This window comes from Salmo salar, chromosome ssa12 (assembly GCF_905237065.1).
Source record: "Salmo salar chromosome ssa12, Ssal_v3.1, whole genome shotgun sequence".
Taxonomy (NCBI): Eukaryota; Metazoa; Chordata; class Actinopteri; order Salmoniformes; family Salmonidae; genus Salmo; species Salmo salar.
In genome coordinates, this window is record NC_059453.1 from 47,569,828 (window position 1) to 47,594,837 (window position 25,010).

Below are 25,010 nucleotides of genomic sequence, written 5' to 3' on the forward strand. Positions count from 1 at the left end.
GCATTTGCACACTGAAGTTGGTTATGACGCCAAACTGCAGTCAGTTCAAGACCCTGGTGAGGATGACGAGCATGCAGATGAGCTTCCCTGAGACGGTTTCTAACAGTTTGTGCAGAAATTCTTATGTTGTGCAAACCCACAGTTTCATCAGATGTCCGTGTGGCTGGTCTCAGACCATCCCGCAGGAGAAAAAGCCGGATGTGAAGGTCCTGGTCTGGCGTGGTTACACATGGTCTGCGGTTGTGAGGCCGGTTGGACGTACTGCCAAATTCTCTAAAACGACATTGGAGGTGGCTTATGGTAGAGAAATTAACATACAATTATCTGGCAACAGCTCTGGTGGACATTCCTGCAGTCAGCGTGCCAATTGCATGCTCCCTCAAAACTTGAGACATGTGGCATTGTGTTGTGTGACAAAACTGCGCATTCTAGTGGCCTTTTATTGTCCCCAGTACAAGGTGCACCTGTGTAATGATCATGCTGTTTAATCAGCTTCTTGATATGCCACACCTGTCAGGTGGATGGATTATCTTGGCAAGGGAGAAATGCTCACTAGCATGAATGTAAACAATTTTGTGCACAACTTTTGAGAGAAATATGCTTTTTGTGCTAATGGTAAAGTTCCGGGATCTTTTTTTTCAGCTCATGAAACATGGGACCAACACTTTACATGTTGTGTTTATATTTTTGTTCAGTATATTTTGTTAGTTTCATGTGGTTTTCTGTAGATTTCCTGTACATTGTCCTTACTGTTACATTCGGTCATTGAGCAGAAGCTTTTAGTCAAAGCAACTTACGGATACTGTTGCAGGTACTCTATATTCAGTAAAACCAGGGAGTTTTTATCTGATTGCTAGTTTGGTGTGACATCTGGGGGAGTTCCCATTATGCCTCCCGTACAACTGAGCCATTGGCAAGGCTGTGGGACTAAGTAGCCAATGATTTGTGGTTTTGTCACTATCTGTGCTCAATACTAAGGACTATGGAATGTTGCTGTAGCATGATGTACTACAGTACCCATGATGCTCTGTGGTGGTCAGAATAATGCCAGCAGTCGGCCATATTGTCTCAAAGGCCAGCGCTGGTGTTATTGGGATCAACATGGAGGTTCCACAACGTTTTGTTTATCTTTGGTTATTACACGCACACACACATGCATACATGCACACAAACACACAATATTACTGATTTATGCAAAATGCAAATCTCAATTAATCGTATTATATTGTTAATCAATTCCATGTAGTATGTGTCCCAAATACATGACCATTTTGACAGGGTAAATCCGTAAGGCTATTTATATTGATCATCACCTCATATTTCTCAAGGGACATACTGTGTTTGCCTCCCTCTCTCCTTCTCTTTCCCAAACATGTAGTTACATATAAGTAATAATGCCCGGGAAGCCGGTGTTTGTTGGATATATTGGCATGGGTGTTGTTAGGCCCGAAAGGATCATCAAATAATGATCGACGTATTTTCCTTAAACGTTATTTTGATTAATTTATTCGTACTATTTCATCCTTCCACAAGATATAGACCCGACACGAATCTAGGGTTGCTAGGGACGTGACCCAGTCGTTCATTCTTTTTGTTCTGTATCTATAGACGCAACCCAGTCGTTCGTTCTAAATGTTCCATTGCCATACCGACTGGCAACGTTCTTTTCCTTTGCTTGCTAGCTAGCCATCTACGGCTAATTTACAGACATGTGAAAAGTGCAGACAGAATAACAGCAAAGTAGCTGCATTTGCATTTGTTTAAGCTGTTTTCTAGTGAAGATTTATTTGGATACATCCATAACAATGAGCTTATGATGCCTGACTTTGCCTGGCAGAAAAATTGTGCTCTCTTGTCAGGACACTGTTCAGACAAAAGAAAGACAATCCATGACATTTATTTGAGCTGATTTTAATAAATGAAACCATATATTCTCTTTGTTATCCACCACAGCTGACTTGTGTGATAATGCCGGTGTTTGTTGGGTATATTGGCACGGGTGTGTCCCTTGGGTCCAGATAATTCTTTGTGGCCTCGTTATATGCGAGAGTGGCGTATCTGAGAGAGAGAATGCATTGTTATAATATTGTTTTCCAGTAGCCTAATTATGAGGCTAACTTAGAAATAACACAAACAGGCTATGAACAACATACCTTAGACCGTTCTTGTCTGTTTTTAGGAGGAATGAGTTGGGCTTTAGTTGTCTGTTGTATGTAACTGGAGGTCAAACCACACTTTCTGGACCAGACCCCTTGGTGTACCGGGATTCAGAGCCTGGGAGTTTTGGAGCTGGGCCATGTCCTTATCGGTAATGGGAGGGTGGCTGTTTGTGATATTTTTTCCTTGCTTTCTTAGCTGTTTGATGTTGCCCAGAAATACATGATTTTAGGTGGTAAATTCAGTGTCCTTCATAAGGCACCAGCTGCCACCGATGGGTGGGTCATTTAGAAACCGGTTGAGCCCACTACGGAATCCCAGGTAGCTACTTATGCTGTACTGCTCCCCCTTCCCATTTCGTACATTTTCATAAAACTGTCAGAGAAGGATGTTAAACTCTTCCTTAGTGACAGATTTGAAGTCAGCAACGTTTTTTCTTCTTTGCTAGCCAGCCCTCGAAGCAACGCATAGCCCAGTTTGTATTTTTAACTGTGTTTTTTTCGTTGTGGCTTTTCTCTAGGTCATTCAATGCAGTCTCCTCAACATCTGCATGCCTGGGTATTTTTGCCATCTCTTTTTCCCATTCATCCATAGTCATGCCGCAGAAAAGATCAAAACAAATGTTCCACTCATCCATTTTAGTTTTCACTGGAATGCGGTTTCAACCAATCAGCATTCAGGATTAGACCCATCCGCAGTATATGACGTGTATTTCAAATGTTATTACTGTTGTTCAAGCTTCTGTAGTATACTATCTTTCATTTCTCTCTTTTTCACTTTATCTCTCTCACACACACACACAAACCCACATACACATGCACATGCACACACACACACACCCTCTCTTCGATTCTCATCGTTCTCTCGTATCTTCCCTTTCTCCAGGACAGTCAAGGTGGACGTGTATGATTGGGACAGAGATGGAAGGTAATTTTCTCGCTTCCCCCCTCCCCCTTGTTTCTTCACTCATTAATTTCATTTACAATCTCCAGACAGCCTCAGATGCTCCAAGTCTCCCTCAAATGTCATCCCTTGTTCTTTCTCTGGAGGGGAATCTTCATCACCTTATTAGACCAGTGACATTGGGATGGGGGGATGAGAGGGACTCTCAACCATAAGCACACACAACCATAATTCACTGACCGGAACTTTAAAAGGTTGACGGTAATATCAGAAGGGAGAGGGTTTATGAATATGAGTGTTAACTGCCTCCCTCCATCTCTCCCCGCATCTGTCTGTCCTCTTTCCCTCTCTCCTTCTTCACTGATGGTGGCTACTAATGTGCCCACAAGGCTTCCTCTCTAAATATCACACACAGATTGATAGCGGGCAGGTCCTATTTGGCTTTAGGTGATGATATTTAGATGTACAGAGAGGGGACGGAGTTGGTGTTTCCTTTAGTATAATACTCTTTCAGATGCTGCAGGTGTTACTCTCGCAACTATTCCCACAGTCATGACTTCATTGGCGAGTTCACCACCAGCTACAGAGAATTCTCCAGAGGCCAGAGCCAGTTCAACGTCTATGAGGTAAAAAAGAAAAAATAATTATTGCAGTGGACTAAAATTATTGCAGTGGACTAAGTCAGGGTCACACAGAGTGTTTCTTGGTGGTCTTAAACAAATCTGCTTTGAAACTAAAGTATACAGCTCACACATGGTTCTGGGCTTAAAAAAAGAAGACACCTATACTATGTCAAATATAGAGTTGAAATGTATTAAATGTTGAGTTTGCATCCCAATATTACACTTCATATACTGTACATCACAGAAGACTGAAATATAACAAAACTGTTTCACATAGAAACACAGGATTTTTGGCAAACAATTTTTGGGGGGGATTAATTATGAAATTATGAAAAATATGAATAACATTCCACTAGGTCATTTGACTGCAGGAAAGGGCTACAGCCTGCAGGTATAACCCAACGAGCACAAGACATTAAAAAAAAGTTGAAAATACATATTTCTGGTTAAAAAGACATTGAAAAAAAATGCTTTATTACTTTTTAAAAGCATGTTTGAGCCTTTATAATGCTTTATAATATGGGTTATATTGTGTTGTCTCTCTATGTAGGACATTTTTTACTGACTAATGTTTAATTTAAGTACACATGTACACAGCACACAGCTGTTACTCAAATAAGACATCAGAAAACATATTGTATCTTTAATAATGAGATTAGCATTTTTGTGATTTACCTACCCATTGAAGCTTCACATTTTCCAATTCTTACGACTTCACTTAGATATCCCCGCTATGAAAATAATGTTATTTTTCATCCGTCCTCTATCTCTTAGAATATGACATGTTCCATACGGTCAGTTTCTTTCCATACCACACTTTCACACAGCAAACTATGTGGTGAAATCAAACTAGTCATCTTTTCAATGTACACGTTTTCCCCTCTTTTTGTCCAGGTTCTAAACCATAAAAAGAAAGGCAAGAAGAAGAAATACATCAATTCAGGGACAGTAAGTACCGGTTGAGCTTTCCATTGTTCATCTATCATATGTTTTATAGATAGGATTCATTGCCAATGTGATATGTCATATGCATTAAAGGTTTTGCTTTGGCCATCTCTTTCTCTTCCCTCTCTCTTTTCACTTGCCCTCTTCCTGTTTCTGCTTATATCCCTTTCCTTATATCCTCCCCCCTCTTTATCTCTCTCTCACTGTTTCTCTCCCCTCTCTCCCTATTTCTCCCCCCTCTCTTTCTCCTCCTCTCTCCCTCCCCTGAAGGTCACACTGCTGTCCTTTAAAGTGGAGTCAGAATACACGTTTGTAGACTTCATCCGGGGAGGGTGAGCCAAATCTTTGTGACGTCCCATTAACATTAGAGGCTACTCTTAATAATGTTGATGAGCCATTGATGGCTCGCTCAGCCTAGCTTTCATGTCTGAAATTGTTTTGCATTGTTTAAACAGACAATGTCCTTTTTAGTCTTTATTATGTTTTTGTCTGGTAAAGTTTGGGTTATTCAATGTAATTCAACATTGTCTCCCCAGGACGCAACTCAACTTCACAGTGGCCATCGATTTCACAGCGTCTAATGGTAAGTGTGGCAGAATCACTTATACGAGTCGAAGGGCTCTACTTAAGGACTAGTTTCCCCAAACTTCTTTCAAAATAATCTTACTTTAACATTTGTCAAAGCAGGGCCAAATATTGCCAGCAATATTTTGCTATCAAATGAACGTTAGATACTGCAATGCTGTAGCTACTTGTCGGTGGATGCTGATGGAATTTAACACACGGCCTTGTGGCTGTAGGTCAATAGGTCAATAGCATAGCACTTATCTAGATCAATGTATTCAACATGCATTCTAAGACAAGTAGTATGATATTGTGAAACGTTGCCTGTTTGGCCTATGCCTTTTTTGTACTTGAAGTGTGTGTTTTGTATTTTGTGTGTTGTGTTGTAGGGCTCATTTGAAAACGAGACCTGGGTCTCAATATGACTTCCCTTTCTAAATAAAGGTAAAAAATATATATAACAAAATAACCAATGCTCTGTTGCTGTGTTCCAGGTAACCCATCCCAGCCCACCTCTCTGCACTACATGAGTCCCTACCAGATGAATGCCTACGCAATGGCCCTGAAGGCTGTGGGGGAGATCATCCAGGACTACGACAGTGACAAGATGTTCCCTGCCTACGGCTTTGGAGCAAAGCTGCCCCCGGACGGCAAGATCTCCCATGTCTTCCCACTGGTGAGAGAGAGTGATGGAGGGAGGGAGCAGTTGTTGTTGATATGATGTAACATTTTTTATTGTGTTTATGATGGACTTACTGTGGGTAATGAACAGGCACAGTTTTATTTCTTGCAATGAGGTGCTGGTACTTTATGCTGCAGTATTTACTGATCCACAGAAGAGTACTCAGTCCTTGGGAACTATATAAATACTATTTGATGACAACGTCCCTTCTGTGATGTGTTCTTTGCTTTCACGCTTTTACAGATGTGAAGTTGCCATCCACAATGCTTTCTTTATTCATACACTTCCCTTTGCTGATAAGAGTTCATGTCAAAGGAGAGTTGGAAACTAAAATAGTGTATGTCCATCTGTCGAGCTCAGTTGAGAGACCTTGCTCTTTCTTGAAATAGAGTCCTGTTCTATTTTTGAGTAGTCCATGCTACTGAACATCACCCATATCAATTTGTATCCAAGGCTGACTGATGCTCCAAGAATAATAAATGTTTCATTGCTCTATTATATTGCTGGCAAAACGTGTTTCCCCCTATAACATTGTGTATTTATTTTTTTATTATTTCAATTTTTTCTTTCTGCATTGTTGGGAAGGGTCCGTAAATAAGCATTTCACTGTCAGTCTACACCTGGTTACAAAGCATGTGACAATAAATAGTATTTAGCTTCCTAGGACTGTTAGTAATCAAAATATGGTCAACTGTAAAATACTTGATTTTGCTAACTTAAATTCTCCTAATACCTATCAGAGCTGTGTTATGCCTACTGACATGAGGCAACAACAAAAAAAACTCACACTTGTATACTATATATACATCACATCATTGCGTAATGAAAACACACATCGTCAGAAGGTCCGTATTGGCATGATTCAGAACGGAGTATCCTTAGTTTCTTGTGATTTCCTGTGAAGTCTGACAATGACTACCCACCTTTACATCCCACATTAATGACACCCTGAACACATTACATTACAATACATTTGTTGTTGTTCCTACTGCTGGTTGATGCTTCAACATGGTGTGGTAAAGTCACGAAGAACACGAGAATCTGTAAATATGTCAACATAAAACACAAATTGCAGCACCATTGTGTAAGCTAATGAGCTAGTGTCAGCTTCAAGTAGTTATGTGAAGTGTTTGAACAAGGGTAGAGCAAGGGTGGGGAAAAAATAAAAAACGCCATCTGTTTGATTGTGGAAAAGTGAGAAACAAAAAGGGACCAGACAGACACCGACCGAAATAGACTTTAGAGGACGTAGCGCTTAGCTTATCTTCATGAGCCGATGAAGAAGACAGAATAACAAACACTAAACACGAAGAAGAAAAAAACGAGTTCTCCTCGGATTCTATCTCCCTGGACAGATACTTCAGAGGAGAAAGAAAAAGGGGAGGACTTCCTGAACAAATAAGTGTAAAAAAAACAAAAGGAGTCTTATTTTCAGCTAATTTTAGACCCAAAGCTGGAGGAATTCGCCACAAAGAAGTCTCCTTGATGTGAAGGAAATGATGCGAAGGTCAGGTCTTTAATGAGACTATGTTGTAAGGTCTCAATGCCATGCTTATGCACAAAATGGATTTCCATAGCAGTTCATAACAGTTCATAACAACGGCACTAGTAATGCTGTCCATATTTTTAACCGATGTGTAGAAAGTTCAGGTCTAAACATGCTGGTCAATTTTGATAAATAAATTGATAAAGAGAAAGATATGGACGCCACACAGACTATTTTCTCTCTGTCTTTTATTATTTTCAGCATCAGCTAATAGCCCCATGCCAAAACAGGGACACTTCTGACTAAATCAATCACTATCTGAATCATCTTCCTCTGACTTATGATTCATAGATGTCTGACCTCAAAATTCCCTCTCAAATTATATCAAATTGTAGCATTTTATCAGATTTGTGAAAGACATGCGTCGCAGTATCCAAAAAGTGCTATTGTTCACCCTCCCCAAAGTGTCTGAAACCAGTGAGTACGTTGTGACACAAAGTGACACCACTGCTGTCGAGATTCATCACTGCTTTTTAACTTGGCACATTTCCGAATGGGCCACCGCTATATCAGCTCTCCCAATTAGAGTTCACCTTGGCGTGACGAAGCCCAAGCAAGTCATGCAAAGGCATCTTTTAATTAGACCACATTGTCTGATCCTGCTGGAAGAGGGGGGCTGCCTCAACTCATAAGAAAATCAAATTATATTTATCACATGCTTCGTAAACAACAGGTGTAGACTAAATGGCTCTGCATGGTAAATCCGACTTCTGCAGTTGCCGTACATCATTTACTGTGATACGGCCTCTGCAGAAGTCAGGGCACTTCTTGCGCTTCGTGGAGCAGAGCTGATGTCACGGAAATGAGTTTGTGTTTATACTTGACCCTCCGCCACCACCTACTATCAACCAATCATGTCAATGCGGAGATGTACGAAGCCCTCCACATGGTTACAAAATTTGGGAGGCGCACACGCGATACGTAGCTCAATTTAACTTCTGCATGCCTCCGGAGGCTCCACAATTGCATCACTCCCTCCATACGGAGCCTCCTACCACATTTTTGAATCAAGCATAATTTGGCTTTAACAGTGAAATGCATATTTACGGGCACTTTTCCAACAATGCAGAGTTAAAGATAAAGATATACACTACATGGCCAAAAGTATGTGGCCACCTGCTCGTCGAACATCTCATTCCAAAATCCTGGGAATTTGTTCCCCCTTTGCTGCTATAACAGCCTCCACTCTTCTGGGAAGGTTTTCCACTAGATGTTGTAACATTGCTGCGGGGACTTGCTTCCATTCAGCCATGAGCATTAGTGAGGTCAGGCACTGATGTTGGACGATTAGGCCTGCCTCGCAGTCGGCGTTACAATTCATCCAAAAGTTGTTCAATGGAGTTGAGGTCAGGGCTCTGTGCAGGCCAGTCAAGTTCCACACCGTTCTCGCCAAACCTTTTCTGTATGGACCTCGCTTTGTGCACGAGGGTATTGTGAGCTGAAACAGGAAAAGGCCTTCCCCAAACTGTTGCCACAAAGTTGGAAGCACAGAATCATCTAGATTGTCTATGTATTCTGGAGCGTTATGATTTCCCATCACTGACACTAAGGGGCCAAACCTTTATTCCTCCTCCACCAAACTTTACAGTTGGCACTATGCATTGGGGCAGGTAGTGTTCTCCTGGCATCAGCAAAATCCAGATTCGTCCGTCAGACTGCCTGATGGTGAAGCGTGATTCATCACTCCAGAGTACGCGTTTCCACTGCTCCAGAGTCCAATGGCGGTGAGCTTTACACCACTCCAGTTGACGCTTGGCATTGCGCATAGTGATCTTAGGCTTATGTGTGGCTGCTCGGCCATGAAAATCCATTTCATGAAGCTCCGGACGAACAGTTATTGTGCTGACGTTGCATCCAGAGGCAGTTTGGAACTCAGTAGTGAGTGTTGCAACCGAGGACAGACGATTTTTATGCGATACACGCTTCAGCACTCACGGTGCCGTTCTGTGAGCTTGTGTTGGCTACCACTTCGTGGCTGAGCCGTTGTTGCTCCTAGACATTTCCACTTCACAATAACAGCACTTACAGTTGACCGGAGCAGCTCTAGCAGGGCAGAAATTCGCCAAACTGACTTGTTGGAAAGGTGGCATCATATGGCGGTGCCTCATTGAAAGTCACTGAGCTCTTTAGTACGGGCCATTCTACTGCCAATGTTTGTCTATGGAGATTGCCTGGATGTCTGTTCAATTGTATACAACTGTCAGCAACGGCTGTGGCTAAAATAGCCTAATCCACAAATTTGAAGGAGTATCCACATACTTTTGTAGTCTGTTTATTTATATATATATATACAAAAGTATGAGTTGGTTAAAAAAATGTGTGTGTTGGGCTGTCAGTGTAAGTATGTGTGAACTTGAGCATAGAGTCAGGGCAAGAGAGTTAATTAGGGGTAGCCCCCTTTTTTTCAATTTTCACCTAAAATGACATACCCAAATCTAACTGCCTTTAGCTCAAGCCCTGAAGCAAGGATATGCATATTCTTGGTACCATTTGAAAGGAAACACTTTGAAATTTGTGAATTTCTTAATTAATTAATAATTGAATGTAGGAGAATATAACACAATAGATCTGGTAGAACAGAATACAATGAATAAAACAACCGTTTTTTACATTTTTCAACCACTATCTTTGAAAGGCAACAGAAAGGTCCGAAATCTAGCCATCTGATGGTGTCCACAAGATGGCAGCAGTGTATGTGCAAAGTTTCAGACGGATAACTTGAAGTATGAGCAAACTACATAACATTTAGTGTGAAGTTACCCAGGTACATTTGGGCAAATCGTGAAGGAGACATTTACATTCACATTACATTTTTTCTGCAAGAATATCATCAAATCTGTATACTTGGACTTTGATTTAGCTTTTCCAGTATTAGTAGCCATATTATAAGTTCAACATTTGCAAAACACCCAGTTTTCATAACTTCATAACTCTCCATATTCTTAAAATGTTTGTCCAAAAGGAAAGGCTTGACGTTGCATAAGGTTAGCAGCAACATTTTACGACAGATACTGGGTTTCCGCATACTCCCGTAAAGCCCCGCTCATTGGCTATCTAGCTAGCTTTGTTTGACCCCGATTGGTGCTTATTTAACAAAGATACAGTCAATCAAGGGAAGACGCCATCGGCGTGCCATGTAGGCGTCGCTCTCTGACCAAATTTGGTGTCCTATAGGATATATTGCACTCCTAATGATATAGTGAAGTCTGGTTACATTCTAGGATCTCTGAGGAGTAAATACAAATGTGATTTGACTGGTTGAAACAACGTTTAGGGTTAGATTTTCACAGATTCCTTTCTCTGCAAATTGATTGAGTGGAAATACAAAATCAATCGTGCATACTTTAAATTGACCTTTTTAAGATATGAAAAAGGATGTTATCTAACAAAACTACACTTCATGTTATCTCTGGGACCCTTTGGATGATAAATCAGAGCAAGATTTCAGAATGTAAGTACACCTTTCACCTTCAGAGGTAAATTTACCAAACCTACTGTGGTGAAAAAGGTGTTTAGTTTTTAGGAGCACTCCTCAAACAATAGCATGGCATTTTTTCGCAGTAATAGCTACTGTAAATTGGACAGTGAGGTTATATTAAAAAGAATTTAAGCTTTCAGCCGATATAAGACACTTATATGTATCGACATTTGTTGTTTCTCTAAAATCTGCGATCGTGACACACGACGCTGCATGATTTACAACTGTCCCGTTGACGGCATGCCTATCCCGAAGATGTTTTGCAGGTAGTCCGGGTAGCCTTTTGATTAGCTATTGAGCAGTCGTGTTTAGCAGTCTTATTTATGGCTTGGGGAAAGAAGCTGCTCGGGGTCCTGTTGGTTCCAGACTTGGTGCACTGGTACCGCTTTCCATGTGATAGCAGAGAGAACAGTCTATGGCTTGGGTGGCAGGAGTCTTTCACATTTTTTTTGGCCTTCCTCTGACACCGCCTGGTATAGAGGTCCTAAATGGCAGGGAGCTTGGCCCCAGTGATGTACTGGGCCGTACTCACCACCCTCTATAGCGTCTTGCGGTCGGGTACCTTCCATTTGCCGTATCAAGCGGTGATGCAGCCAGTCAAGGTGTTCTCAGTGGTGCAGCTGTAGTACTTTTTGAGGATCTGAGAGCCCATGCCAAATCTTTTCAGCCTCCTGAAAGGGAAGAGGCGCTGTCAAGCCCTCTTCACAACTGTGTCTGTGTGTGTGGACCATGTTAATTCCTTAGCGATGTGGACACCATGGAACTTGAAGCTCTAGACCCGCTCCACTACAGCCCTATTGATGTGGATGGAGGCGTGCTCTCCCCTCCATTTCATGTAGTCCACAATCAGCTCCTTTGCCTTGCTGATGTTGAGGAAGAGGTTGTTGTCCTGGTACCACACTGACAGGTCTCTGACTTCCTGCCTATAGGTTGCCTCATTGTCGTCGGTGATCAGTCCTACCACCGTCATGTCATCAGCAAACTTGATAATGGTGCTGGAGTCGTGTGCACCTGCGCTGCCACGCAGTCGTGGGATAACATGGAGTACGGGAGGGGACTAAGCACTCACCCCTGAGGGGCCCCCGTGTTGATGGTCAGTGTGGCGGATGTGTTGTTGCCTACCATCACCACCTGGGAGTGGCCCGTCAGGAAGTCCAGAATCCAGTTGCAGAGGGAGGTGTTCAGTCCCAGGGTCCTGAGCTTGGTGATTAGCTTGGAGGGGACTATGGTGTTGAATGCTGAGCTGTAGTCAATGAACAGCATTCCTATATAGGTATTAATTTGGTCCAGGTGGGTAAGGGCAGTGTGGAGTGCATTAGAGATTGCATCATCTGTGGATCTGTTGGGGTGGTATGCGAATTGGAGTGGGTCCAGGGTGTCTGGGATGATGGTGCTGATGTGAGCCATGACCAGCTTTTCAAAGCATTTTATGGCTATAGATGTGAGTGCTACGGGGCAATAGTCTTTTAGGCAGGCTACCTTGGCATTCTTGGGCACGGGGAGTATGGTCGTCTGCTTGAAACAAGTTGGTATTACAGACCGGGTAAGGGATAGGTTGAAAATGTCAGTGAAGATCCTTGCCAGTTAGTCAGCACATGCTCTGAGTATGCGTCTTGGTATTCCATATGGCCCCTTTGTAATCCGTGATAGTTTGCCAGCCCTAGCACATCCATTGATTGTCAGAGCTGGATTTGATCTTAGTCCTGTATTTTTTTATCCTAGTGCACATCATTTTCCTTCCTCATGGTGCCATCTATTTTGTGATGTGCACCAGTCCCTCCTGCAGCAAAGCACCCCCACAACATGATGCTGCCACCCCCGTGTTTCATGGTTGGGATGGTGTTCTTTGGTTTGCAAGTCTCCCCCTTTTTCCTCCAAACATAACGATGGTCATTATGGCCAAACAATTATATTTTTGTTTCATTCAGACCAGAGGACATTTCTCCAAAAAGTACGATCTTTGTCCCCATGTGCAGTTGCAAACCGTAGTCTGGCTTTTTTATGGCGGTTTTGGAGCAGTGGCTTCCTTCTTGCTGAGCGGCCTTTCAGGTTATGTCGATATAGGACTAATTTTACTGTGGATATTGATACTTTTGTACCTGTTTCCTCCAGCTTCTTCACAAGGTCCTTTGCTGTTGTTCTGGGATTGATTTGCACTTTTCGCACCAAAGTACGTTCTATCTCCTAGAGATGAACGTGTCTCCTTCCTGAGCTGTATGACGGCTGCGTGGTCCCATGGTGTTTATACTTGCGTACTATTGTTTGTACATATGAAAGTGGTATCTTCGGGCGTTTGGAAATTTCTCCCAAGGATGAACCAGACTTGTGGAGGTGTACAATTTTATTTCTTAGGTCTTGGCTGATTTCTTTTGATTTTCCCATGATGTCAAGCAAAGAGGCACTGAGTTTGAAGGTAGGCCTTGAAATACATCCACAGGTACACCTCCAATTGACTCAAATGATGTCAATTAGCCTATCAGAAGCTTCTAAAGCAATTCCATCATTTTCTGTATTTTTCCAAGCTGTTTTAAAGGCACAGTCAACTTAGTGTATGTAAACTTCTGACCCACTGGAATTGTGATACAGTGATTTCTAAGTGGAATAATCTGTCTGTAAACAATTGTTGGAAAAATTACTTGTGTCATGCACAATGTAGATGTCCTCACAGACTTGCCAAAACTATAGTTTGTTAACAAGAAATTTGTGTAGTGGTTGAAAAACGAGTTTTAATGACTCCAACCTAATGGTAAACATCCGACTTCAACTGTACCTACTGTCACTGCGGGGGACGACGACGTCAGTGCACTTATTAATGAAGCAGGTGACTGATGTTGTAAACTCCTGAATGTTATGTATGAATCCTGGTTTATATTCCAGTTTGTGCTAGCAAAACAGTCCTGTAGCTTAGCAACCTGAAAACGTACCTCTCGGCTGAAAACCTTCCCTTTAACGTTGTCAAGTGTATTGGTTGTGGAATCTCATTCGCCTTTCATATGAACTCTTACTCTTAGAGAAAAAATGTCATAAAAGGTTATTTAGCTGTTCCTGTAGAATAAACCTTTTTGGTTCCAGGTAGAACACTTTTTTCACCCAACGAAGTACCCTCAAACAAGGCAAAGATTCTACCTGGAATCAAAAGTTTATAGTAAAAAGATTTTTTTTTAGCCAATATATAAGTCACAAATATGTCACAACATTGTGCCAGTGTTGTCTTCGTGGCTAGTTATGCTTCAGTTTTTAGACAAACTGTCATGTCGAAGCAGCGGAGCGTCATGTTGCACATGCATTGTGCATCTGCCAATACCGCAACACAACCTAACTTTAGTGCCCGCAACTGTAAGATATTTTAGATGAGAGGTGAGTATCTCTCTTCTTATTTAATCAAAGTATCAAAGAAAAGTTTATTGTACTTTGCTACGGCTCTGTCTGTGGAAACTACAAACTGCTTCAACAAATGGATTGGTCATGCAGTCAGGTCTCATCTTTTGCAGACTAGTTCACTTCTTTTAAGGTGATTGCTTCCTCCTTTCAATTACATTTCTCTTCAGAGAGAAGGAGAAAGGTCAGACTGCTGTTCACTTGTTTTTCGTAGAAACTTTAATAAAGGATATAGCCTGAAGAACACTCTCTTCTCCTGGCTGGACAGGGGTTGAAGCAGACTCATACTGTCTTTTATGTTGGCTGAATGCCAATACTTGTAGTGACATGTCTTTTCAACTCTTTAGCAGTGATGCTCTTAATTGTCTGATACAGGCTTTAGCTCCAACCCAGAACACACACAGACTTACAAGGCACTATTTTACCTTTATTTAACTAGGCAAGTCAGTTAATAACAAATTCTTATTTTCAATGACAGCCTAGGAACAGTGGGTTAACTGCCTTGTTCAGGGGCAGAACCTTGTCAGCTCAGGGATTCGATCTTGCAACCTTTCACTTACTAGTCCAACGCTCTAACCACTACGCTCTAACCACTACTGGAAATTCACAATGTTCTTACGTCGCTGAGACGTAACATAGGGATCCTTTACTAAGAGGGCCTCTGTCTGTAATTCATCAGAAGAAATGCATTGTAAAACTCTCCTTTGCAGACATCGGGGATACATAGTCTCTACCTGCTTATTCCCCAATGTTGTTACTTTTTCCTATACGGATGCCCTTTGTTTATAATACAATAAACCGATGTCAATTACTGGAGAGGCTATACGGACACGCCTGGTGCCGAAAATTGGTGATGTATGTTGCTGAGAGTCGAGAGGAGACGAATGGATTCGGTTCAGTGAGTTTAGTCAGTCGTCTGATGAGCCCTTTCCAGCAAGCTAGTTTACGCTTGCTAGCTGGCAACAACAGCAGCATCGCACCAGTTAAAACTTGAAAACTAAATTGATATATATTGGTTACCATCTGGATGTCACCATGACATGCCAATTAGCTAACGTAATGACAAGCAGTGTATTGAGATTCTTGCTCCTGGAGACATCCCACTGCGCAGAAACTGGTTGAATAAAAGTTGTTTCAACGTGGAAAATACTAGTGTTGGATGGTATACCAAAACTTCTGTGCTTTTTCGATACTAGAACATGGAAAACGTTTCGGAACTATAATTTTTTTTAAACTTTTAGTATTTCTGCAAATGTGTCTCGTGTCATATACGGATTGAGAGGATCGAGTCTGTCTTGTAATTTGTCTGAATCTTCTCAATGGGGCAGTAGCTAGCCAGGCTGCTTGCGCATGCAGTTGACACAGCGCAAACCACTTTTGAGAAGCAAGCGAGAGAGTGAAAATGCAGACAGCATAGCCTCTTCAAACGAGAAAATTATTCCTCCACGCCTGCAGAAGCGTACTATGGGAATAATTTGATTACAGAGCAGATGTTGAGGGCCAGCACACCGAAACAACTAAGCAAAAGGTGTTACAAAGCACTTCAGTGCAAGAGAGGTTTAGTTCCAAAATGTAACCATGACATTTGCATTGTAACGTTGTCATTATTCTACTAGCAATTACATTAGAATATTTTTTTTCTGACAATGACATGAACATGAACATCAGCATGACATTTATGTGAGCATTATAATATGATTAGAATCCAAAAGTAATGTGAAATGCACTATAGCTTTACTGAAATATATACTGGACAAAAACATAAACGCTACATGTGAAGTGTTGGTCCCATGTTTCATGAGCTGAAATCAAAGATCCCAGAAATGTTCCATTCGCACAAAAAGCTTACTTCTCTCAAACCTTGCATAAAATATGTTGAATTTATACCTTTAAAACAATGTCAGATCTTCAACGTTATATCCACTATCAGAAAAAATAGCTATCTGCTGGGCAGCACCTCCTACAGGAGAATTGATCTGTCCACAGCTATCCTGTTGGTCTCCTATCCAGGGTTTTAACAAAAGCCCAGCCCTGTTAGCTATGATATTTGTCATTGACTGTTACCAATGTGCTATCGTGAGAATGATTGTTGAGAGATCTCCACTAAAAAAACGAAATAGATTAACTGTTGATATCCAAGACATTCCAAAGGGTAGGGTTAACAGAGCAAATTAAATGTGACCATACTTTATCACTCATATACTATATAATCAATGATGCTATTTAGGCTTAAGTAGCATTTGCAAAGTCATCAACAGTTATTGTTCCAATCCAGAATTCTACTAAAAATAGACAATACAATATAGGCCTAGGGTTTCAAGCTCTGGCTGATTCCAAATGTAATTATATTTAATGATATTGAATTGTATTTGGTTGGCAACGCAACCAAATATAACCATTAGAAGGATCTTCTTGGATAGTTCAATCTTTGCCACTAACTTTAATTCTAGTTTTGTCTACAAATTAATTGATACAGCTGTATGTTGGATTCATTTCTCCATCTCAACCAAAAATCATATCAATTATTATTTTGTAGACATTACATTTAAGTCATTTAGCAGACACTCTTATCCAGAGCGACTTACAAATTGGTGCATTCACCTTATGATATCCAGTGGAACAACCACTTTACAATAGTGCATCTAAATCTTTTAAGGGGGGGGGGGGGTAGAAGGATTACTTTATCCTATCCTAGATATTCCTTAAAGAGGTGGGGTTTCAGGTGTCTCCGGAAGGTGGTGATTGACTCCGCTGTCCTGGCGTCGTGAGGGAGCTTTTTCCACCATTGGGGTGCCAGAGCAGCGAACAGTTTTGACTGGGCTGAGCGGGAACTGTGCTTCCTCAGAGGTAGGGAGGCGAGCAGGCCAGAGGTGGATGAACGCAGTGCCCTTGTTTGGGTGTAGGGCCTGATCAGGGCCTGAAGGTACGGAGGTGCCATTCCCCTCACAGCTCCGTAGGCAAGCACCATGGTCTTGTAGCGGATGCGAGCTTCAACTAGAAGCCAGTGGAGAGAGCGGAGGAGCGGGGTGACGTGAGAGAACTTGGGAAGGTTGAACACCAGACGGGCTGCGGCGTTCTGGATGAGTTGTAGGGGTTTAATGGCACAGGCAGGGAGCCCAGCCAACAGCGAGTTGCAGTAGTCCAGACGGGAGATGACAAGTGCCTGGATTAGGACCTGCGCCGCTTCCTGTGTGAGGCAGGGTCGTACTCTGCGAATGTTGTAGAGCATGAACCTACAGGATCAGGTCACCACCTTGATGTTAGTGGAGAACGACAGGGTGTTGTCCAGGGTCACGCCAAGGTTCTTAGCACTCTGGGAGGAGGACACAGTGGAGTTGTCAACCGTGATGGCGAGATCATGGAACGGGCAGTCCTTCCCCGGGAGGAAGAGCAGCTCCGTCTTGCCGAGGTTCAGCTTGAGGTGGTGATCCGTCATCCACACTGATATGTCTGCCAGACATGCAGAGATGCGATTCGCCACCTGGTTATCAGAAGGGGGAAAGGAGAAGATTAATTGTGTGTCGTCTGCATAGCAATGATAGGAGAGACCATGTGAGGATATGACAGAGCCAAGTGACTTGGTGTATAGCGACAATAGGAGAGGGCCTAGAACAGAGCCCTGGGGGACACCAGTGGTGAGAGCACGTGGTGCAGAGACAGATTCTCGCCACGCCACCTGGTAGGAGCGACCTGTCAGGTAGGACGCAATCCAAGCGTGGGCCGCGCCGGAGATGCCCAACTCGGAGAGGGTGGAGAGGAGGATCTGATGGTTCACAGTATCAAAGGCAGCCGATAGGTCTAGAAAGATGAGAGCAGAGGAGAGAGAGTTAGCTTTAGCAGTGCGGAGAGCCTCCGTGACACAGAGAAGAGCAGTCTCAGTTGAATGACCAGTCTTGAAACCTGACTGATTTGGATCAAGAAGGTCATTCTGAGAGAGATAGCAGGAGAGCTGGCCAAGGACGGCATGTTCAAGAGTTTTGGAGAGAAAAGAAAGAAGGGATACTGGTCTGTAGTTGTTGACATCGGAGGGATCGAGTGTAGGTTTTTTCAGAAGGGGTGCAACTCTCGCTCTCTTGAAGACGGAAGGGACATAGCCAGCGGTCAAGGATGAGTTGATGAGCGAGGTGAGGTAAGGGAGAAGGTCTCCGGAAATGGTCTGGAGAAGAGAGGAGGGGATAGGGTCAAGCGGGCACGTTGTTGGGCGGCCGGCCGTCACAAGACGCGAGATTTCCTCTGGAGAGAGAGGGGAGAAAGAGGTCAAAGCACAGGGTAGGGCAACGTGAGCAGGACCAGCGGTGTCGTTTGACTGTCGTCGACCTTCTTTTCAAAATGGTTGACGAAGTCATCCGCAGATAGGGAGGAGGGGGGGGGAGGGGGAGGAGGTTTCAGGAGGGAGGAGAAGGTGGCAAAGAGGTTCCTAGGGTTAGAGGCAGATGCTTGGAATTTAGAGTGGTAGAAAGTGGCTTTAGCAGCAGAGACAGAAGAGGAAAATGTAGAGAGGAGGGAGTGAAAGGATGCCAGGTCCGCAGGGAGGCGAGTTTTCCTCCATTTCTGCTCGGCTGCCCGGAGCCCTGTTCTGTGAGCTCGCAATGAGTCGTCGAGCCACGGAGCAGGAGGGGAGGACCGAGCCGGCCTGGAGGAGAGGGGACATAGAGAGTCAAAGGAAGCAGAAAGGGAGGAGAGGAGGGTTGAGGAGGCAGAATCAGGAGATAGGTTGGAGAAGGTTTGAGCAGAGGGAAGAGATGATAGGATGGAAGAGGAGAGAGTAGCGGGGGAGAGAGAGCGAAGGTTGGGACAGCGCAATACCATCCGAGTAGGGGCAGAGTGAGAAGTGTTGGATGAGAGCGAGAGGGAAAAGGATACAAGGTAGTGGTCGGAGACTTGGAGGGGAGTTGCAATGAGATTAGTGGAAGAACAGCATCTAGTAAAGATGAGGTCAAGCGTATTGCCTGCCTTGTGAGTAGGGGGGGAAGGTGAGAGGGTGAGGTCAAAAGAGGAGAGGAGTGGAAAGAAGGAGGCAGAGAAGAATGAGTCAAAGGTAGACGTGGGGAGGTTAAAGTCACCCAGAACTGTGAGAGGTGAGCCATCCTCAGGAAAGGAACTTATCAAGGCATCAAGCTCATTGATGAACTCTCCAAGGGAACCTGGAGGGCGATAAATGATAAGGATGTTAAGCTTGAAAGGGCTGGTAACTGTGACAGCATGGAATTCAAAGGAGGCGATAGACAGATGGGTCAGGGGAGAAAGAGAGAATGTCCACTGGGAGAGATGAGGATCCCAGTGCCACCACCCTGCTGACCAGAAGCTCTCGGGGTGTGCGAGAACACGTGGGCAGACGAGGAGAGAGCAGTAGGAGTAGCAGTGTTATCTGTGGTAATCCATTTTTCCGTCAGCGCCAAGAACTCAAGGGACTGGAGGGTAGCATAGGCTGAGATGAACTCTGCCTTGTTGGCCACAGACCGGAAGTTCCAGAGGCTGCCGGAGACCTGGAACTCCACGTGGGTCGTGCGCGCTGGGACCACCAGGTTAGAGTGGCAGCGGCCACGCGGTGTGAAGCGTTTGTATGGCCTGTGCAGAGGGGAGAGAACAGGGATAGACAGACACATAGTTGACAAGCTACAGAAGAGGCTACGCTAATGCAAAGGAGATTGGAATGACAAGTGGACTACACGTCTCGAATGTTCAGAAAGTTAAGCTTACGCTGCAAAAATCTTATTGACTAAAATGATTAAAATGATACAGTACTGCTGGCTGGTGAAGTAGGCTAGCTAGCAGTGGCTGCGTTGTTGACTTTGTTTGAAAGTGTAGCTGGCCAGCTAACCTCGATAATTACTCTAAACTACTAGCAGTGGCTGCGTTGTTGACTTTGTTTGAAAGTGTAGCTGGCTAGGTAACCTCGATAGTTTCAGTACTACACCTTATCATGATACAAAGGCAACTATGTAGCTAGCTAACATAACACTAATCAAGACGTTCCTTTGTAATGTATTTAGTTTCTACAATGCTGCTCGTCGGTAATAGTTTGCTAGGTTTGGAAATGGCGTCGCGGGGGACGAAAATAGCTGGCCAGCTAACCTCGATAATTACTCTAAACTACACAATTATCAAACTATGACAAACTATGACAAAGACAACTTATTGACTAAAATGACTAAAATGATACAGTACTGCTGGCTGGTAAAGTAGGCTAGCTAGCAGTGGCTGCGTTGTTCACTTTGTTTGAAAGTGTAGCTGGCTAGGTAACCTCGATAGTTTCAGTGCTACACCTTATCATGATACAAAGGCATCTATGTAGCTAGCTAACACTAGCTAACCTGGCTAGCTAACCTCGATAATTACTCTAAACTACACAATTATCTTAGATACAAAGACAGCAAAGACAACTATGTAGCTAGCTAACACTACACTAATCAAATCGTTCCGTTGTAATGTATTAGTTTCTGCAGTGCTGCTAGTCGGTAGAAGTTGGCTAGCTAGCTAGCAGTTGTTGACTAAGTAGGAGAACGGTGGCGCGGCTCGGCGGACGAAAATAGCTGGCTAAAATAGTAGACAAACTAGAATTAACCTCTATGGGCTAGGCGGGACGAATTCGTCCCACCTACGTAACAGCCAGTCTAATCCAGTGGCGCGATTTTTGAATCGTTTGAAATACTATTACTTCAATTTCTCAAACATATGACTATTTTACAGCTATTTAAAGACAAGACTCTCGTTTATCTAACCACACTGTCCGATTTCACAAAGGCTTTACAACGAAAGCAAAACATTAGATGATGTCAGGAGAGTGCCCAGCCAGAAATAATCAGACACCCATTTTTCAAGCTAGCATATAATGTCACCAAAACCCAAACCACAGCTAAATGCAGCACTAACCTTTTATGATCTTCATCAGATGACACACCTAGGACATTATGTTATACAATACATGCATGTCTGTTCAATCAAGTTCATATTTATATCAAAAAACAGCAAACTTCCGGGGAATTTACTAACAGTTTGCTAAATTACTCACGATAAACGTTCACAAAAAGCATAACAATTATTTTAAGAATTATAGATACATTACTCCTCTATGCACTCGATATGTCCGATTTTAAAATAGCTTTTCGGATGAAGCACATTTTGCAATATTCTAAGTACATAGCCCAGCCATCATGGCTAGCTATTTAGACACCCGGCAAGATTAGCCTTCACCATAATAACATTTCCTATAAGAAAAATGTTCTTACCTTTCCTGTTCTTCGTCAGAATGCACGCCCAGGACTTCTACTTCAATAACAAATGTAGGTTTGGTCCCAAATAATCCATAGTTATATCCAAATAGCGTCGTTTTGTTCGTGCGTTCTAGACACTATACGAATGGTAATCCACGGTCGTGCGCATGGCGCATGGCGTGACAAAAAATGTCTAAATATTCCATTACCGTACTTTCGAAGCATGTCAACCGCTGTTTAAAACCAATTTTTATGCCATTTATCTCGTAGAAAAGCGATAATATTCCGACCGGGAATCTGCAATAAACTAAACAGCCGAATTAAAATACTCCACGGGGGCTAATCGCGCACGCGCCTCATTCCATTGTCACCTTATGGGACACTTGGATAAGGTGATAATCTGTTTCAGCCTGAGGCTGCCTCGTCAACCTTCATGATTTTCCCGGGTCCTGAGAGCCTATTGGAGCCCTGGGAATTGTCACGTTACAGCTAAGATCCTTACTCTTCAATAAACAGATGCAAGACGCACGACTCCTTGTCAAACAGGCCACTTCCTGCATGAAACCTTGTCAGGTTTTTGCCTGCCATAGGAGTTCTGTTATACTCACAGACACCATTCAAACAGTTTTAGAAACTTTAGAGTGTTTTCTATCCAAACCTGAACAATAATATGCATATTCTAGCTTCTGAGTTGGTGTAGGAGGCAGTTAAAAATGGGCACATATTTTTTCCAAAATTCTCAATACTGCCCCCTAGCCCAAACAGGTTAAGTACAGTGGCTCAGATGAAACTATCCAAGCAGTACATACATCTCCTTTAAATGTTGATATTTGGTTGTGTTGTCAACCAAACACAATTCAATATTACTTTTGTAATACAGTAAATAGCCTAAAGTTAAGGCTATCTTACAAACTAATGTATCATTCAACCTCCCAAATGAGTAGGCCTAACACATCCATGGCCACATTTTGGGGTTACTGTAACTACCGTCGTTGCCAAAAAATATCCGCACCCTTGCACAAAAAGAAATGCACCATTTCTTCCAGAAACATTTTGAAATAAAAAAATATTTTGGTATCCACATATGTGTGTCTTTGGTTTGCAGTTGAGCAAAACCCCAGAATCTGATTAATTTACTAAATGTTATCTTATTCCACAAAGTATTCCTAAAATGGCCCAGACAATATTATTCGCACCTTCTACAAATAGTTAGAAATAATTAGATTTCAAGCAGGTGATTCTCCTTTACTTTGGAATTGAACTCAATTGTGGTGAGTTGTAGAAGCCTGCAATATAAAAATCACTCATTCAACCAGTTTGAATAAAGAAAAGGACTCATTCTCCTGTTTTGTGTCACTGTGTGTACTGCAATGAGCATGGCGAAAAGAAAGATAACCAGATAATTTTCTGAGGTCAGACACAAGATTGTAGCCAAGCATGGAAGATCTCAAGGTTACAAGTCCGTCTCCAGAGATGTTGATGTTCCCGTTTTCACCAAAAACTGGATGGAAGATTGCAGAGAAGGATTATTTTAATGGTGGAGAAAGTTTTGACAGTTTCAACTACCAAGGCATTTTGGAGCGCAACGTCAGACCCGGTGTCAGAAAGCTGGGTCTCCGTCAAAGGTCATGGGTCTACCAGCAGGACAATGACCCCAAACACACTTAAAAAATAGCCAGGAATGGTTCAAGACTAAACGCTGGACTGTTCTGAATTGGCCAGCATTGAATCCCATTGAAAACTTGTGGACGGATCTGAAAACAGAAGTTGGGAGAAGGCACCCTTCAAATCTGGGAGAACTGGAGCAGTTTGCACAAGAGGAGTGGGCCAATCTGCCAGTACAGAGGTGCAGGAAGCTCAACCGCTTGATTGCAGTTATTTTGACCAAAGGCTGTGCTACCAAATATTAAGTCTAGGGTGTCAATAATTTTGTCCATGCCATTTCTGTTTACTTTCTGATTTAAATGAAGTTCTGAATCAAAAACAAAGGTTCTGTAATATTAACAGTGAAATAAAGAATTTTGGAGACCAAATACTTTGGTGCCAATATATTTGGCCACGACTGTATACATTTCTTCTTAGTATTCAGTATTTTATTAGGATCCCCATTAGCTGCTGCTAAGACAGCATGACATGATACAAAATAACTAAAGGACAGAACTACATGAATGTAAAATAAAAATACACACTTTTATACACTGTATATCACTATAGAAAACATAGCTTTCGCAATGCACAGTTCTGATCATTTCTAAACCACTTAAGACACACTCATTCAATCAATCATACGTTCACATTTACACCGGCACATACACTTTCACTATCACCAGTTTCACCAAAGGTCCTTTACTTCTGTTCGTAAAAGGAACAGAACAATTAATTGGATGGAGCTTCACATACCGTCCTTCGCTCTCGTTCAGTTCATAAATGAGCAGAACAATTCATTAGATGGGGTTCACCAAAGTCGTTCACCCCCAGCTCATATATATTGAACCAAAATCTTTCAGACATGTTCACTATACCTGCTTATATGTAATTATCTGAAATAAATGCATGTTCAAGATAGCATGCATAGGTCGTCGCAAGTATGTGGAGATCTTCACAATTGCTGTAATAATCTGTGCAGAATATTCAACAACATTGATCACTTGCACCATGTATTTATAATGTAATCTCAACTACAATCTAGGTAATTTCATTCTGCTATTAAATGAAGTACAGTACAGTGATAACACATTCATATTTTGTATAAATAAGCAACATATCTGACATTGTATTCCCATTTCAACTTTGCTGTGCTTTTAAATGGTTGAAAGCTCAGTGATAGACATTTGGGTGACAACTAAACCAAAAATCAGACATTGTTTTTCTATTGGAATTTGGTTGTGCTTTTAGATGGTTGAAAGCATAGTGATAACGCATTGGAAATCTAACTAACTTTTCACTGACTTTTTGAGTGAGTGAATATACAGTAGGTTGTAATCTCATTGATCAACGTGTCGTGTCTTTACTATGGATTAAATTATATATGACATGCTATTTTATAAAATTAATTCTCTGTAATTAATATTACCTGACTAAACTAATCATGTAAATATAATTAACTGGGAAGTCGGGGCACCATGGAAGAATGTTTATAGAGCTGTTGTCTTCCGAATAAACTCTTAAAGATCTGGTCATCTTTTATATCAATAGCAGTCAATTATTAATCATCATCTTATTCAGTCTCATCTGAACGTCGTAAAAACCTTCATGAACCCTTGCTAACAAGTTGAATCAGCAATACAACATTTGGTTTAATTATTTATTTACTAAATATCTAAATAATCACACACAATTACATATACACAGGGTGGATCAGACATTGATTACTAATTATGTCATAAAAGAAAACATCCCTAGCGGACGAAACCGATATGACGGATGGTTACACAAAGAAAGAGGGTTGGCTTTTGAATGAAAGAGCGGGAAGACTGAGGAACAAAAGGATTGGGTCTCTATCGGACCTTGAGAAGCAATG

At 42.3% G+C, this 25,010-nt stretch overlaps 1 protein-coding gene across 1 annotated transcript in view; it reads left to right on the plus strand.

The window, feature by feature from the left end:
• Positions 1-25,010, plus strand: part of LOC106565248 (copine-9) — a 152,855-nt gene that overhangs the window by 105,766 nt on the left and 22,079 nt on the right. The window contains exons 8-13 of the mRNA XM_014132145.2: positions 3,043-3,084; positions 3,611-3,686; positions 4,578-4,631; positions 4,899-4,960; positions 5,165-5,211; positions 5,687-5,868. Coding sequence (XP_013987620.1) covers positions 3,043-3,084; positions 3,611-3,686; positions 4,578-4,631; positions 4,899-4,960; positions 5,165-5,211; positions 5,687-5,868 — 463 coding nt within the window. The remainder of the gene's footprint in view (positions 1-3,042; positions 3,085-3,610; positions 3,687-4,577; positions 4,632-4,898; positions 4,961-5,164; positions 5,212-5,686; positions 5,869-25,010) is intronic.